General features: G+C 49.3%; 7 protein-coding genes across 7 annotated transcripts; 3 read left to right on the plus strand and 4 right to left on the minus strand.

Annotated features, from left to right (window-relative positions):
* Positions 1 to 1,084: 1,084 nt before the first annotated feature.
* Positions 1,085 to 2,400, plus strand: HETIRDRAFT_45339 (uncharacterized protein; the record flags this gene model as incomplete). Its single annotated transcript, XM_009548625.1, has 6 exons — positions 1,085 to 1,237; positions 1,393 to 1,470; positions 1,530 to 1,772; positions 1,848 to 1,935; positions 2,012 to 2,121; positions 2,194 to 2,400. 6 exons carry the CDS (start codon positions 1,085 to 1,087, stop codon positions 2,398 to 2,400), a joined length of 879 nt encoding a protein of 292 aa, XP_009546920.1.
* A 300-nt stretch (positions 2,401 to 2,700) lies between these two features.
* On the minus strand, positions 2,701 to 4,254 carry HETIRDRAFT_445251 (uncharacterized protein). Its single transcript, XM_009549156.1, has 4 exons — positions 4,010 to 4,254; positions 3,773 to 3,960; positions 3,640 to 3,722; positions 2,701 to 3,586 (listed from the first exon to the last, which is right to left on the minus strand). Exons 1-4 carry the CDS (start codon positions 4,129 to 4,131, stop codon positions 2,777 to 2,779), a joined length of 1,203 nt encoding a protein of 400 aa, XP_009547451.1. The 5' UTR covers positions 4,132 to 4,254; the 3' UTR covers positions 2,701 to 2,776.
* A 1,141-nt stretch (positions 4,255 to 5,395) lies between these two features.
* Positions 5,396 to 6,946, plus strand: HETIRDRAFT_418703 (uncharacterized protein; the record flags this gene model as incomplete). The annotated part of the gene is made up of 4 exons (XM_009549157.1): positions 5,396 to 5,856; positions 5,908 to 6,032; positions 6,086 to 6,711; positions 6,785 to 6,946. 4 exons carry the CDS (start codon positions 5,396 to 5,398, stop codon positions 6,944 to 6,946), a joined length of 1,374 nt encoding a protein of 457 aa, XP_009547452.1.
* Positions 6,947 to 6,986: 40 nt separating this feature from the next.
* On the minus strand, positions 6,987 to 9,600 carry HETIRDRAFT_61808 (uncharacterized protein; the record flags this gene model as incomplete). Its single annotated transcript, XM_009548675.1, has 13 exons — positions 9,386 to 9,600; positions 8,940 to 9,333; positions 8,844 to 8,886; positions 8,690 to 8,792; positions 8,500 to 8,632; positions 8,253 to 8,451; positions 8,019 to 8,198; positions 7,925 to 7,962; positions 7,797 to 7,851; positions 7,624 to 7,732; positions 7,516 to 7,572; positions 7,303 to 7,463; positions 6,987 to 7,243 (listed from the first exon to the last, which is right to left on the minus strand). Exons 1-13 carry the CDS (start codon positions 9,484 to 9,486, stop codon positions 6,987 to 6,989), a joined length of 1,830 nt encoding a protein of 609 aa, XP_009546970.1. The 5' UTR covers positions 9,487 to 9,600.
* Positions 9,601 to 9,927: 327 nt separating this feature from the next.
* Positions 9,928 to 10,823, plus strand: HETIRDRAFT_45766 (glycosyltransferase family 1 protein; the record flags this gene model as incomplete). Its single annotated transcript, XM_009548636.1, has 5 exons — positions 9,928 to 10,045; positions 10,103 to 10,242; positions 10,311 to 10,535; positions 10,594 to 10,694; positions 10,754 to 10,823. The coding sequence occupies 5 exons, from the start codon at positions 9,928 to 9,930 to the stop codon at positions 10,821 to 10,823; spliced, it is 654 nt and encodes a 217-aa protein (XP_009546931.1).
* Positions 10,824 to 11,261: 438 nt separating this feature from the next.
* On the minus strand, positions 11,262 to 12,225 carry HETIRDRAFT_476438 (uncharacterized protein; the record flags this gene model as incomplete). Its single annotated transcript, XM_009549158.1, has 5 exons — positions 12,188 to 12,225; positions 12,076 to 12,129; positions 11,812 to 12,021; positions 11,636 to 11,744; positions 11,262 to 11,566 (listed from the first exon to the last, which is right to left on the minus strand). The coding sequence occupies exons 1-5, from the start codon at positions 12,200 to 12,202 to the stop codon at positions 11,262 to 11,264; spliced, it is 693 nt and encodes a 230-aa protein (XP_009547453.1). The 5' UTR covers positions 12,203 to 12,225.
* Positions 12,226 to 14,981: 2,756 nt separating this feature from the next.
* HETIRDRAFT_248192 (uncharacterized protein) lies at positions 14,982 to 15,384 on the minus strand (the record flags this gene model as incomplete). Its single annotated transcript, XM_009549159.1, has 4 exons — positions 14,982 to 15,054; positions 15,111 to 15,151; positions 15,217 to 15,261; positions 15,316 to 15,384. Coding segments are annotated over 4 exons (228 nt in total), but the record flags the coding sequence as incomplete, so codon positions are not given.
* Positions 15,385 to 16,370: the final 986 nt, after the last annotated feature.

A 16,370-nucleotide genomic window follows, 5' to 3' on the forward strand; every position in this document is an offset into this window, starting at 1 on the left:
CCTAACAAACAGGGGTTGACAATGAGAGCATCGCTCGAAGAGCGTCCCCGTGCGCTGACCTGCGGGCTTTTGGAAGAAACGAAGGCCGGGCAACTAGAGTTAAGTCTAACGTTGGATAATACCGGAGATGGATACATCTGTTACCGGAGTGAGCTGGGAGTAGGAGCCCGATAGAAGAAGTCTGACATACGTTGGTTTTCTCCGAGGAGCGGATCCAAGGCCTCATACCAGGCGCAAACTTCAATATTGAGAAGTGTTCCGTAACGTGGCCGTACTTTCTTGACTTGAGTGGGGCGGTCAACATGGATGTTATGCCGACAATGGATGTGACAAATCCATATGTGCATCTGAAATAGTTGGATTCACGTTGGCTGGGCGTGCAAATAAGGAAAACTGAGATATTTAATCAAAAGGTGTTCTAGCTATATGATCTCTAGAGAACTAGGCATAGTGATTGCTGCCAATAGAGAATTTCATTATTGGGACGGCTGGGATTTGAGAATGCTACTTTTCAGGAACAGCTTGTTTACGGCTCTCAAGACACGTTGGTTTGGAATTTCCCCTCCATCTACATTTGGTATGTGACTCAGCATGGAGGTCATTTCATGAAGGGCCGAATAAACAGGTTGAACCATGCTAAGCCCAAATGGCTACGAGCGCTAGGACGAACGATACCTCCGCTGTAAATTGCGAGCATTTCAGGGAAGCAGGCTGCAGAACGACTGTAACAAGCAATTTGAGATCTTGTAGACTCTGGAGGAGCTCGCCGTTTGAGTGTTCGATGCGTCATGCGTGAGGTGAAGATTTCACCAGACCCGACGGTATTTGTCAACTCACGAACTGGAACATGCAAGCTGGATCTCCACAAATAGTAGTGTTTTCCTTAAGGGTCTCTTCATTTCTGAGATCGAATTCAAGCAACCTCGAGGATGACCTTCGTCGAATGCCAAGCCTCCGGCATGAATGGATGGATGTCACACTATCAATGAGGCTGTACTAACTGTCGTGGCGTGAACTTTCTACTCTTCCTTCTACAAATAAACCCAAACTGAGGGTCGTCACATCCACACATGACCTGGAACTTATGCCTCTTCGCAAGCAGCTCTCAGCGCTTGCTAGACTGAGCAATGCAAGAGCCTCATCATCTCTAAGAAGCGTCCTATATGTTGATCGTGCTGTAATCGTCCTCAACAAGCCTTCTGGCCTGGTCGCTCAAACCAGCTTGAAGCTCACTCAGGTACGTGCTTGACGCTCTGCCCACTTATGATCTGTCTCATGCGGCAAATGAACTTCATCTCTTATGAAGTTGGATGGAAGCCGCCAGACAAAAACACCTTACGACACTTTGCTCAATCGTAATCTTATTTATTCACATTGTTGTGTAGTATCCAGCTTTTAATAATTCTTCCAGATTTGCAACACGAATATGATCTTAGTACGCCCCCGTATCCTGTTCATCGGCTCGATAAGGTACCGTTTTATTACCGAATGTCACAAATGTACTACTGCATGCCCACACCATGTATCAGAACACTACAGGGGCCTTAGTCTTAGCGAAAACGACACATGCTGCCCGTGAATTATCGCGACAGTTCAAATCTCGTGCCGTGATAAAGGATTACCTGGCCCTCGTTCGTGGAGGTGAAAACATGTTCACCAAGAAAGAAGGTGTGATCACAAACCCCATTCAAGTTGATCGTGATGGACGTGTGTCGGTGAGCACACAAGATGGGAAACCAGCGCTGACTACTTGGGAACTCCTTGGATCATCTGTGCGTCAGACTGTGGCTACTCCTGTTCTTCGTGAGACGGCCTCACCATCATACATGATTTTACGTATTCTGCAGCCTCGAGTACCCCTTTCCTTGCTGAGAATGCAGCTTCACACAGGGCTGAAGCATCAGCTTCGTGTGCACACCGCATCAGTGCTAAAGGGTAAGGAGTTTTCTACCGCTGCCCGTGAAAATGAATGGGGCGATACTAATTGTTCGACGGTCCTTACCGTTGGAAGCCCCCATCCTGGGAGACACGCTTCATGGGGCCGAGGCGATTGCCCCGAAAGTTTCATCATTAGTGCCGGAAGAATGCATGTTCCTGCATGCGTCATCTGTGTCTTTATTTGTATGTCTTCGTTATTCCTCTTCCCTTCTTCTGCCAGGCATGCTGATTTCAGAATGCTTCGTGTGGTTGTAGCGATATCGACGAGAAGGACCGAGTAAGCGATTCCGGTTGAAAGTTGTGGCGCCGTTACCTATTAGTTTTATCCGTGTCTGTCGTGATGTGGGCATTGAACTTGAGGAGGCCATAATTCAAGGAGGTGTTTACATGGACGATGTAAGGGTGGAGAGTGGAGAGGTGCATACCAAGGAAGTGCGTAATAGAATAACAGGATATGAATAGTGTTGATGATTCAACGTTTGACAAACGTTTGACATTCGTATAAAAAGTATTACTTGCGACCTCTCCATCCCTTTGAAGGGTTTCAAGACAATGCGTAGACCCTTCGAAGGTTTCAGCACTTCATGTCTGGTCTGATCTTTCGTTGATGTTGATTTGCTTTCTGAAATGATCCAAGTCCCACCTTAATTTCAAGGAATTGCGGTCATCTCTGTCGAAAGTATTAACCAATTAAGGGCAGTCTGCGCGATTGCACTGTGATAGGGTGCCCATAGACCACACAGAAAAGAAAAGAAGACTGGTGATTGTAAGATGGCAATATCATATAAAAATAGCCGTACTCTAACTAAAAGAAGTCGGCATCGTGTGATGATTCGTCTTATACCCCAGGATTTGTGCCCTTATCAGGCGGCGTACCATTGTTAGTAAGAGGTGGCGCACAATCTCCTCGTGCAGACTGTGGTGGGATTAGGTATGGTGAAGCAACCGGAGTCGCTGTCGGCGGAACGGTCGGCGTGGTCGATATGGATGACGCAGGACTAGTGGTAGAAGTTGTTGAGCCCCGCATAATTGAATTGAGTACCAGTGCTAGCCCACTCATTTGTGCTGCCTGAAGCAATGACACGTTGATTTCAAGATTGAGCTGTGTGCCGTTTGCAGAGGAACCGCGTAGTATAGCCGGTGGTGGTTGACCAGCTGGCACCTGTGACAAAGAATTGGCGGGAACGGGGATGATGCCTAGAGCATGAAGGGTCGGAAGCGAGGACACAGGAAGCTGAACAGGGATAGCGCCAGTTATTTGTGGGAGCGGGGCTGCTGGAGCCAGAGAGGGTGGTGAGTGGGCGGGTGTATACGCTAGAGACGGCGCTACTGGTGTTGGATAATTTGCGGTGGAAAGTGTATACGTCGAAGTAGATGCCATTTGCATTTGGGGTGCTACCGTATAGGGTGGCGCGTAGGGGTACTGATAGGCACGGTAGTGATGCCCGTAAACAGGGGTGGAGGTGGTGGGCTGATGTGTAGCATATGTAGGTCGTGCCGCTAGAGTAGCAAGGCGTTTTTCACGCTCAATTTTATCAAGCTCAGCGCGAGCATTTCGTAGCTGGGAGGTCAAGGAACTGGTTTCTTTGCGATCCGCGTCAAGAACAGCTTGGGCAAGAAAGTATCCTTGATCGTCGGGCACATTGCGCTGATTCATTCCATCAGGCACGAATGTGCAGTAAAATTAGCAGAAGAACAAACCTGGCTAGACCTGGTACGCGCACGTCTCAATCGGTCATGCAATGCTTTCTTTCTTTTGAAACATTCCAAGGCAAACTTCGTTTCTGAAATACGGTGAGATTAGGAAGTAATGTCGTCGGCGACAGCTGCGTACCTGCGATCTCTTGTCGTAAGAGATCTTTCTCAGTGGCCTTGGACTTCCCCTTGCCAAGATCCTCCCTTGGATGCTGGAAGATGTGATAGGGTAACAATTTATTAACAGCATCTTCTGCGCTTTGAAATGGTGCGTCCACGTCAGGGAATAAAGCCCCAATGTGATCGGAGGTCAGGCTCTGAGCAATTCTGAAGAATAATGAGTGCGAGGGATGGATACAGATGATTGGACAATCACCTATCTGACACTTGGGTGGCAATAAGTTCCTCCTCACTAGTTAATTGAAGGCGGCCAAGTTGTTTACGAGAGGTATATCTGGGGACGAAAAGGGACGTTTCATTGTTCGGATCAACGTCCATAGACTGTGGCCGCGTCGATGATGACGGTTGAAGGTCAGCGGTTGCAGCTGTAATAGCAGATAGAGACGAAGTCGTGTTTTTTGATACATAGTTAGTTTGAGAAACAGTGAAAGATGAAGCAGAGGATAAGTCGACAACGTTCGACATCTCTCGTCGTTTGGTGTGCTTTGGCAATGCACTCCCTCGTGACCGCGTGAATGCTCGCGCTCACATTTGTTGTTTAGGGCAGGGTCGACTTGACTCGATATTCTCGATTCCTGTCACGACTTACAACGTTGCCATCAACAGCTGCAAGGGTCCATTCACAACCTGGTCCGTACGTTGCTGCTGCTCACGAAATGGCAGAGTTTCTTACCTGGCCTCGCTCTTTCAAGAGCGATCCTAGGCCTGACGTCTGATGTTTGGCTCTGAACTATGCTGGGAACCACTCGCCCAGGCCAAAACCAAACATTACACTCTCGTCTGCTGGGTCTGGCTGCAGGCATCTCTCCATCTCCCATCTTCTCTCCACCTATACGGGTACACTTCACCTTTCAGAGTGATTAAAAATGGCCTTAGAACCCTCACCGTCATCTCGCGATCTTCAGCACTCCCTCGAGCCTCCGGCTACCTACGGCTCCTCTCGGTCGTACAGGATCGCTGACAATGGTGGCCGCACGCTTCTGGGTGATGAGGCTTCTGATTCAAAACGTACATCCGCGGATAGTTTCGAAGAGACCTCCAACGGACGATCCGGAGATAGGGTCTCTTTCTCCTCATATCGCCACCCATTTGATATCAAGCCTCCTCTACCTGCTCACGACCGCGCAGAGAGCTATGGTTTTTCCAGATTCCCTACAGAGATGCGTCATCGACGTGTCAGGGATGAAGAGGATGGTGGGCAATTTTCGGAGCGATTAGCTCGCAGGTCATCTGTCAGCAGCTACTTCAGCGACGGACGACTGTCTCAGATTGGGCCACAGCTAGATGGGATGGTTGCTTCAGAGCTACATGATATCTCGACCGACATACCGTCGCCTTCTATGGACCGGCCCGAATGGATTGAATCAGACGTGGAAACGTCTGAAGGAGGTGAGACTAGCGACGACGACGACGAGATCGAACGAGGCAACAAATCCTCTAGGGTCACACAGTTGAGGGCCGCACACCGCACCGAACGTATATTTTCCTCCACAAGAACTGCCATCTGTCCTCTCACTGATATACTGTCTTCGCAGCTGTGACCGAGCGTCGTAAACTTGTATTGAACTTTGCTCGTGCTCTGATGGCCTTCGGTGCACCCTCACACAGAATCCATTCTCAATTGGTTGCTGCATGCCGCGTCCTCGCAGTCGACGATTCAGATTTCATCCTCATCTATGGGGTTACTCTTGTCTTCTTCACGGATGTAGATAATGATTCGTCCGAGGATCATATCATTAAGTGTACGGGACGACTCGAGCTCTGCAACTTGCATGAGGTCCACACTATCTATCGCCATATCATCCACGAGGAAGAAAGTACCAATCAGGCTAACGAACGATTGACAAACCTTTTAGAGGCCCCACCAATCTACAGCGTGTGGCAGCGATGCATCCTGGCATTTGGTCTCTCAGGGTTTATCTGTCCACTCGCATTCGGTGGCTCATTCTTGGACACATGGATCGCTGGAGCCGCTGGAGCGATTTTGTGCATCCTACAGCTTACCGTCTTTCCAAAAGGAGTACTCATGGGCAACATCCTCGAGTAAGTAGTATTCATCGTCCTAAAGATGCGATACTTATCGGTATCCGTCAGAGTTGCTATCACCTTTTGGATCTCTTTCGTAGCCCGTGCTTTGAGTGGCATCAAGGGTGATTTATTCTGCTACTCTGCAATTGCGTCTTCCGCTATCGTGGGCGTATTGCCCGGCTATCTTATATGTAAGCTGCACCATCTTATTCTTCACTTTGCTGTTACTTAAGATGACGCACAGTGAACAGCTCCCTTGATTTGGCTTATAAAAACATGATGTGCGGTTCAATCAGGCTAGTCTATGCTCTTGTATACACGCTCTTTCTAGGCTTTGGGCTTCGCATAGGATCCGATTTCTATCTCCTTCTTGACCCTTCCGAGCGACGCCATTTGTCCATGCTGGCCGGCGAGATCGATGGCAAATTGGTGGTCAATGGTACATTCTTCTCAGACAACTCTACCCGTTTCGACAATACGTCTCCGCTATTTGGCACCTGGACCTTTTTCAATAGCACGTCATCGAACCGAGATCACATTTTCAAAGGCTGTGAACGCCCACCTGGGTCTGTGTGGTACCTTCAAGTGTTTCCATGGTGGACGCAACTTTTTATGGTTCCAATTTTTGCTATATGCAGCTCTATGGCGAACTTGCAGCCGTGGAAGAGCAAAGAAATGGTCGTCATGGTCGTTATCGCTTGCGTCGCTTGGACTGCAAATGAGGTTGTGGGTAGGTATATCAAGGCACGATCCGACTACGTCTCGTTCGTCGCAGCGATGGTAGTTGGACTGATAGGTAACATCTATTCCCGGAGGATGGGAGGTACGGCATTCACATCTATGGTCACTGGCGTATTGTTTCTAGTACCCGTAAGTTTGATCTTCCCTAGAGCCGATGCCTGTCTTGCGCTTTCTATTGTTACTTACTTCTTTACTTTCTTAGTCAGGTCTATCGCAGAACGGAGGCATCACGGGTGGAAGCAGCGTTGCGGTAGGAGGCGGAATGCTATCAATTGCGATTGGAACTACCGTGGGGCTGATGATGAGCCAAGCCGTTGTATACGCCTTCGGCCGGAAGAAAAGCGGGGGCATGTTCACGTTTTAGTCTTGATTTGAGGAGTCAGTACCATAACTCGTGTGCAGACTCATATTGGAGCTACACTCATCGCCTCAGAGTCCATTGACTGCTCTCCCGGACCTACTGCATCCCGCTCCCGTGCTTTGACTTCGAGTGCAACTCTCACCTTCTTCAAAAGATCAGACGCCCTATCAGCCTCCTCCGAGTTACTCGCAGCGACCTTTTCAAGATACTCTCGAGCTAGGTCCAGTTCTCCTCCTCCTTTCTCAAAATGATAGCGCGCAACGAATACGAGGGATTTGGCATATTCGCCTATCGCTTTCACTATTCAGAGAAGGAAAATTAGCGGCCTATCTATAGGGGTATAAGGCCGTAATGCTTACAGGTGCTCTTGCACACGTCTATCACTCGCCGATGATATGCCGCCGCTTCAACATACTCCTCCAGGTCTTCGTGAAGCTTGGCAAGTTTGAGATTGATAGTGATTTCATTGACATCTGCGCCCAGCAAGGCACGCTTGAAGCAATCAATCGCTTCACGTAGCCTGACAGAAAAAATGAGTTCGGATTATGGGTGGGGTGGGTTGATGAGCTCACCTGCCCATCTCTTCATAACTAGCGCCTTGCGCTTGCCACAGTCGGACATCGTATGGTCTAAGTAAATGTGAGGTAAGGCGCAGAAGGAATCGGAATCAGAACTCGTACCGAAGAGAAGTTGCGTGTTGATAGTAGTACAGCGCGTATTGATGCATGTTTAGTAATTCATACGCTTGTCCAAGACCATACCACGCTCGGTAATCTTTCCGATTCACATCTGGCAAGGTTTCGAGAAAGATTGAGACAGGTGCCGTGCAAATGACAACAACAATGCGACGCACCCACAGCCCGGCGATAGGCTTCGATGGCCGCATGCGAATTTTTCATCTCCACGTACTCATGCCCCCATCAATGTCCACGCAGACAGGTAAGTCCGGTCGAGTTGTGTCGCTCGACGAAAATACTTGACAGCCTTTTCGTGTTCTGCGCGCAAAGAGTAGTGATTGCCTACGATAGGAATGCGTCAGCGACCGAGCTCATCGAATGAAGGGCACATAACGCACCAACGAGACAGCACACTTCGGGTCGATCTTTGTCCAGTAGGAGAAAATCATGTGCCAAATTTGCCAATTTGAGCCTATTTTCTGTGACGTAGAGAATATTAGAGTATATGTCGATATCATCTATTCTGTAAGGATCTACAGCAAGAATCTTCTGGAACTGGAGCTCCGCTTGCCCAAAATCTGGTCAAGGAGGTCATTGAAGGAACGAAGTCATATACTGTATAGTGAACGGACCGTGAAGGTGATAGAGGACACATGCACGGAGGCTCATGATCCACAAGCTATGAGGGAAGTAATCCGTGCCGAGCAGTCGCTCGCATAATCCGAGTTCGTTTTCTGAAGACTGGTGAAGTGCGTTCATCGTTCGAACTTGAAAGAGTTGTACAAGCGGATGTGTTGGAGGTCGTGGCATCAAAGGTAAGAGCGCAGATAGCTAAGCCGCCCTTCAGCTGACGGCCGCGCTTCACACTTGTGTGCGTACCTCTTCACCATCGTGGATGAGATTGCTCAAGAGTGTCCAGGCCGACCAATTCCAAGAATATCGCTGGAGCGAAAGGAGCGTGCACTCAATGGCCTCTTCTCGCCTATCCAATCGATATAGCAGAAGACCACGCCTGCCATGTCTAAGTCAAGGAGGATTTCGCCAGATACGAAAGCAATCCATAACTCACAGAAATAATATCCACGGGTCTGCTTCGTTCGAAAGCTTTGTTGCGTCTTCAAGCATCACAAAAATGGATGCATTTACGGGAACCGCAGCCTGTTGACGACCACCTGTGCTCGCGTCGATCTAGATGGACTACATATATGGAGATTGCAACACACCATCCAGTTTGTTCCAATCTCGGAGCGCCCTTTTCTCACTGGCCTTCAGCGTTTAAAAGTTATTTCCCGAAACGTATGAATAAGTACCGAACGTACCAAGAACCGGCTGTAAATCGTTAGAAATTGTCCACGTGCGCTGGAGCACGACGACAGAACGTGAGCGGCACGAGTAAATTCTCTCGCATCAAAGTAGGCTTTGCCCATAGATAACGTGTCCTCTTCCATGGACTCGATCTTTATCTCCCGTATCCGTACCCCAATGTCGTCGACATCTGAAGCTATTGGCACATGTGGGTGTCGATGAACTGGAGGTGGTGGTAGAGATGAAGATGATGACGCTAAAGCATCAGGTGAGGGAGAGGAGCTGCCAGGAGATATAGAGCGACGAGGTGAACGCAGCCGTGCCGGTGTAGACGTGGAAAAAGCGCCCTTAACATCTGCCACTGGATGCCTCTTCGACAGCTCTATGGATGATAGAAGCTCGGCAGCCCTGTTCTGTAATTATGAAGAGTAGATAACTCTAAAATATGGATCGAACGTACCATTTGGATGCCTGGTGGAGTCCTCTGTCGGCACAATCTTTGACGGCCTGACGAAGACGCTCGACCATCTCACCGTTTGCAATCGTGACTGCGGCGGACATGATGACCGAGTCCGCTAGGCCCAAGTTTTCCACGCGAAGTTTGTAGCGGTCAGAACACGAAGCGGGTCGTAACTTCGAGCAGTAGATGAGAACGCCGCGCTCGAAAAGCTGGAGGACCGACCGTGTGCCGTAGTTGGAGTTCTTGCGTGACTGACAGACGCGTCTGCGTGTGACACTACGTGACTCGGTGTGAACAGCTTCCGCGTCACATCCTCGCTTCGTCGGAGAGCTTGGCTGCTATCCTTGACTCCTTGGCGTATTCTACGAACAACAACTCAAGCTTCATATTTGTCGAGCATCGACTCGACGTTTTTCTGATCTACCATTGGGGCACATCAGCGCGTTCCTTTTCTTTCGTAAGTCCATCGGCGTTTCACTTCTACGACCACCGCTCACCCTGACACCTTTTTCAGCCAAGCTATGTCCTCCGTCTTATGGGCGATGACCTTGGCTGTGATCCTTCTCCTTCTCTCCAGGGTATACTTCTTGCGTCGTGAGCGCAATCTACCGCGCGTCAGGCGGTCAGGGACATGTAGCTTAGCAGTCTTTCTTGGTTCCGGTACATCCCCGTATGCATGCTCCTTTCCACACACCAATGTCTTATGTCGCTCTTCAGGCGGCCATACGATGGAGGCCTTATCATTGGTCAATTCCCTCGATTTTACCCGTTATACTCCTCGGACGTACATTGTGAGTGAAGGCGATGCTCTAAGCATCCAGAAGGCAAGAGCTTTGGAGCGGCTCAAACTTTCCCGAGTAACCACACATCCCGTCTGTTGGAGTCTTTACAGTCCATAGTAATTAACTAACATTCACATCGATAGAACGAAATCGTCGCAATTGGCGAATACAGGGTCATCACTATCCCCCGAGCACGCCATGTGCATCAGAAACTTTTCCAGACAGTTCCAACGGCATTATTATCTCTTCTTGTCTCCTTCTACCACGTCACTGTCGCTCCGTTCTTTGCCGCCCCGATATCTGAGGTACTGCTTCTTAACGGTCCGGGCACCTGCTTCGTCTTGTGCATCGCCACCTACCTCAATCGAGTATGTGCCTTCATGCTATTGAGAACAACCAATTTCCACAGTCCAACTATGTTTTTAGCTGTTGGGTCTCCCTTCTCCGAAACTGATTTACGTCGAGTCATTTGCTCGAGTAAAAACATTGTCTCTTTCAGGCAGACTGCTGCGCTCAATGGTTGATAGGTAGGCTTGCATCCCGTCACTCTTTCGGTAAATCCTGATTCTACGCACGTGGTGCCAAGCTTTGTTGTTCAATGGCCAGACCTCCTGAAGGAGGGGGGACGGGGAGTTTATCACGGTTGGCTGGTGTGATCGGGCCGACCGGTGTCAATCTTCACAGGGCGGCTTCTGCATCGTCCTCAACACATCCCTACCAAGCGTGCAGGCTAGATTCCCCGGTTTCGTCCGCCAGTCCTAGGCCTTGACCTTTGGCTCGGAATTGAGGTATTCCCTTACCTTTTCCGGAGCGCTTGTTGGGCTTGGCGCAGAAATTCTAGATATGCCGGATCTTGTGACAAGTCTGAGCAATCACGGTATGTGTCTGTGCATGCCATACGGGTGGTCGAACAATGCATTATTTTCTATGTCTGCACTCTCGAGACGCTACGAACACGGTTTAGGAGCTCTTGAGCGTAAACGCTTCGGCAATAATGCTGCGATCGTCAGACTGGAAGACATTATCGGTCTGTGCAACAACAACAACCTTTCGGCATCAACAAGCTACAAGCCGCTACGATAGGTAATGGAACACTACTTCCTCGTCCACCTATCTTCTCCGTTGCTTCCGCCCCTTCTTGGCGGACTTGCACTGCGCCCTCGGCCACCTTCACGTTTGGTTGGCTCCCACCCTCCTGCACCGCCTTGAGTCTTCTGAGGATTCAGCTTCCTCTCCACACGCTGACCGTGGTGGAGCGCAGACACGAGGTCCTTTGACGCCAGACGTAAATGCATAAAGTTACAGAAACCGCCCCTGTTACATTCGCCGTTCTCGTTTTGGCGACAGCAAGCCTCGCGAAAGTCGGTGACAGGTGACAGCTCAGCATAAAGGGGGCGTCCTAGATCAGGAAAGCGGTACGACACTGATTGGTGGGATATTGGGTGGCCAGAACGAAGAAAAAACGTACCTGCATACCATCGATCATTCAAGTTATCTACAGCTGTTTGCGCTTCAGTCTCCCATTCGTATCGCGCATAGACGTTTCCGATCAGGTGGTCTCCTACGTTATCGCAGACCTTTGTCCGCCGCGAGTGTGAATAGCAAGATCAGCGCCAACATGGATGGAAGAAGCGGCAGACTCACATGCAGCTCCAAAAGATGCCCAAACTTCGACAGCTCGCAGTACAAATCCTCGTACACTGCATCAAAGCCATCCTGAAGGTCTTTCTCGGTCAACTTGCACACAGGATCGTGTGCAGGATTATGGTAAACGTTTGGGAGAAGAATGGTCTGAGAGAATGGAGGTTTGATGTGTTTCCGTGAGCAGCGGTCACCGTGGCGGCATGCCCCAATCTGAAACGAAATTGTATAAGGATGGAGACAATGATGGACAAACTCTGCACGCACTTTATAGTAGAATGAGCAATTCACGCGGTCCTGCTCTGTTCCGAAGATGTTTGCCTAAACATATGTTCAACGACCGTCTGAATGAGGGATAAATTCATTCCAAAGAGCTTACAAGATGGGAAGCCATTCTGTGTAGTCGTCGTCGATGTCGTCGTTGTTGGCGGTGAAGACTGGTGAAGGAGCGCGTGCTGAGTCATCTACTTAACGCGGAGCCTGAAATCGCTTCTACCGAGAAGGTTCATGATTGTTCGCAAGTTGCGCTACCAATTGTGCTTGGAAAAGCTCTGCATGTATACTGTGCTCAGCTAGACATGGATTGATGGTTCTGTGAGGATCGTATCTCTATCGAATGCGCCGCGGCGACAAGGCCCACACAATATTTTTGGTCTCACGCCAAATTTGGATGATTTCCCATGATACCAGGTATCAAATTGTCCGCCGCTTTGACCTTTAGTATTGACCTCCAGATCATGGCGTATCACAATGACGGTTTTGGCTGTTGCGTCCGCCCCACCCACTTAGCACTCCAATTTGCACATTCGGCCAGAGCAATATCAAGCAGGAAATAATCGGTATCCGCCATATCTCCCCTTTGTTCTTATTGCAAAAGGCCCGAATGAACGTCGGATAATTAAATCTGGGCTCAGTACTTTAATAAGTAGGCGATGATTCCAAAACAAAGCACCGATCTTTTCCCTCTTTTCAAATCATGTGCGCGGTTTACCCAAATACAGTCACATCTTCAAAACCCTGAAGGGTAGCATGCCTTAAGAAATGCGAGGATGTCTCGCCAAGCTGATGTGCGTCTCACCCTTCCCTCCGATTCCGAAGCATTGCCTGGCTGGGCTTGGCCATCTACAGCAGTCTGCGCCGCAGGTTCGTGGGTATGAATGACTTTCAAAAGCGGATCTTCTCATCTTGAACGTATTGATATCTCGCCAAGAGAGAATTGAGGTAATCGGACCGCCCTCACTCTGTGCGTCGTCGGGAATAACTTAGATCACCGCACTACACCCATATGTATTGCAGAATCAGGCGCGTGTTCTTGTGAAGCCTGACAAGCGTTTCTTGGAAATACGTGCCCTAGGAAGCAATTGTCGAATTAGGGTATGATCTCATTTGAATCTCTAATGCTGCATCGACTGATCAGGTCTTTCTTTTATCCATTGCTGACTCCCATCCTGGCACTGACGGACGAGTGAAAACTGTCTCCTTCAACCATTCTATAGTATCACTGCAGGCCGAGTGAGAGTGCGGATTTGCTCTCCCGCTTCACTTTTCTATTTTTTTAGGACTATGAAAAATTCTACCCCCCCCTGCTCAACCGTGTCATCTGGTGTGTTTCTGTCTTCGCTTGATGCTCCGAGGTATTACATAACTATACGGAGCTGTAGTTCAGGCATTTGCAGGCGATCTCTTGTGATCTTTCCCATTTCTTTCCCGCACGCTCCCGCGGTTGACATGCCTAAGCGCCAAGCCAATCTTTCACAGTCGCTGGGAAATGAAAAGGCACCGGGCTCAGTGAAGCCAACTTGTCGGACCAATTGAGATTCATCGAGAATGCGGTCACGATATCGTAATCAGCGCTTGACAAATAGCTTTAAAGCTTCGGCTCGGGGGAACAAGACTAACCCTTTGAGCCCCAAAAGCACAATACGTTACACATATATATTAAGGCGACATGACATGAGTGGTACAGGAGAGAGACAAGCGATCTGCGAAATGTTTTGAAAAAAATAAGTGACAGGCTGCTATCATTCATGCGGAGATCGGCGGGAAAGTCAGAAATTTACTCTTCTCACGAGGGTTGTATGGAACGCATCGACCAGTCATGTTGTCGATGCGGTTCCCAAGACATAAATGAATCATTATGAGACGTGGGATGACTCATAGAGGCGTTGCTGCAAGCAGCCGTGCGATGAAGGGTAGTCGGAGATAATGTTAGCAGATGGGAGGGAATGGAAGTCCATGCGTGATCCGCAAGTGCTACATTTGAAGAGGATGTTTGTGGTTGAAATGCGCGACTCGGGACTGATGGTCTTCTGGGTCCCGGATCACTCGACGCGCCATCGAAGTCCGTTGGGGTGTCGACATTCCCTAAAGTCAGGCTAAAACATCATGAGCTAAAGTTACTGTCAAAAGTGGAGATCGGCTTGCTTTGTGAATGCGTCAAGCTCTGTGATCCGTTGTTGAAGCATACACGCGGATCCATGGGTATGCGCCGGATGGCGGACAAGTGTCTCCGCGGCCTTGCGGAGCCGCAACGATAACTCGAGGACAACATTGTATATGGCCGCATGCGCTAAGCAGCCACATTGACTGGCCTCGCTTCCATAGTAGTATCGTGAAGAGCTAGTATGCCGGGTCTGGATATCTCCGACATCCCGTGCCGTATCGTCCAGTAATTTCGCGAAGGACTGATCTTCGAAGCCGGTTAACTCGTGAAAACAGGAGAACAGAGAGGCGAAGGAAGATTCGTCGTTAATTAATGGACGAGAGAGCATGCTGGATATGATGGGGTCTGTAGACGGTGTGAGAGGTGCACCACTACTTGACGGCGAGTATGCATCGGAGCCGTAAGGATATGATGAAGGATACCGGTCAGATTCAACTTCAGGCGATGCGGATGGTGATGGAGAGTGATGAGTCAGACATTCCACATCTAACTTAGAGGCTTGAGAGAGCAAGGAGGTGGAGCATGTCAAGGTCGTGCTGCTAACGGACTTCGAGTAATCTATAGATGATTGTTCCGAAGATAGTGGGGAAGTGGGGGTAGAATCAGGCCGTGAAACAACATCAACCGAGGGGTTGGGTGTAATTGGCGCCCATCTAGGATGAGGCTTGTTCTTCAACTGCGACGAAGATGATTATCAGATGACATTCATCATGACATAGCTCAAAGAACATACTTCGCGAATGACGCTTTCGAGTTCGGCTACTCGTTTTTGTAGTCGAGCTTTGTCGTCTGCTGTCTCGTTCCTGTGAATATCCATCCATTAGATCTAGTCCGGCTATCATTAATGACCAATAATTACACTTGGCTTGGGTCGTCAACCTCATATACGCAGAGGCCGGTCTAGACAAGCAGGAAAAGGGGTCTAGACTGTCTGAGCAAAAGCCAGAGATCGTGAGCAGACTCACAAGCCCTAGTTGGGTACAACGGCCGCAAGGGCGTTTCCGATCACACTAGAAAAGGTCTCAGCGATATATTTACGCGGCAATATTTCATGGTATCATTACCATGCGTTTAGAATGGTGGCACTGGACGCATGACTGAGTGGTCCTATTACGGCGGCGCTTTCTATGGTCATCATTGGTTCCAGTCGCGGGTTCTTGGGTAGCACCACGCTTCTTTGAGGAGCACCTTGTCTGTGCTGTAGACATTGCAATACAAACAAGGGCAGCGATTGAGAGATATGGTTGGACGATGTGGGTCTAGGAGAGTAAGTTGGCGAATGGTGAATATCTATGGCTTATGTATGTGCGCTACGTTCGCTTTGAGAAGGACCATGACAGACTTCTCAACATAACAGGGTAACGGAGTGGGCCATGAGATAACGTGAGAAATCAGGGGGCGCTTGCTTCCGCGGCACACCTTACTCAGTTGACCTTGGCAGCTTCGGGGACATCATGCTTGGCACAGCGAATCTGGCCGTCTTGGAAGGTCCGAGAAGTCCACGCCAAGACGTCCCCGATTTGATCAATGTTGAGAGCTAGGTCACAATCGCGACACACATGGTGGGAGAGTTTTCAAGGCGTCGTGGCGTATATCCCGCTTTCACTGCTTGGCTTGGGCCAGAAATTCTGGGATATTTCCACTTATACTCAATAGACAGGGGACGTTTAGGAGCCTGGGTGTGCGCCAGTGAGTTCATCGGAATGGATTACGCGCTCAAGGTGTCAAATTCTCACCGACACCAAGAATGCTCTCAGCGGACAGATCACCGTGGAGGCTCATTGAGCGCAGCATCATAGTGATTCTTACGTCCGCGTAGCAAAATAGTCTGCTGTGATCAAAGTTGACAGCCGCGAGATTTTCAATCAAATTTCTGTGTTAATCCATCGGTGTCAGTGATATCCAAAAAGAGAGAGACCATGTTGTTGTCAGCGTTTGATATGGTCGGTATCAAGGAGGCCGCGGGCGGGCAAGAATAGGCAAGAAAGACCCTCATCTGATCAAGCCTCAGCATTGGTCAATCGTGTGCGCGCTGTGACATCCTCTTTCTAATCGGCTGCCTGCTAGCAGGTAAAATAGGAGCATACAGCACTCACAGAGTATACTGATGGACAAATCT

This window comes from Heterobasidion irregulare (genome assembly GCF_000320585.1).
Source record: "Heterobasidion irregulare TC 32-1 unplaced genomic scaffold scaffold_06, whole genome shotgun sequence".
In the NCBI taxonomy this organism is placed as follows: domain Eukaryota; kingdom Fungi; phylum Basidiomycota; class Agaricomycetes; order Russulales; family Bondarzewiaceae; genus Heterobasidion; species Heterobasidion irregulare.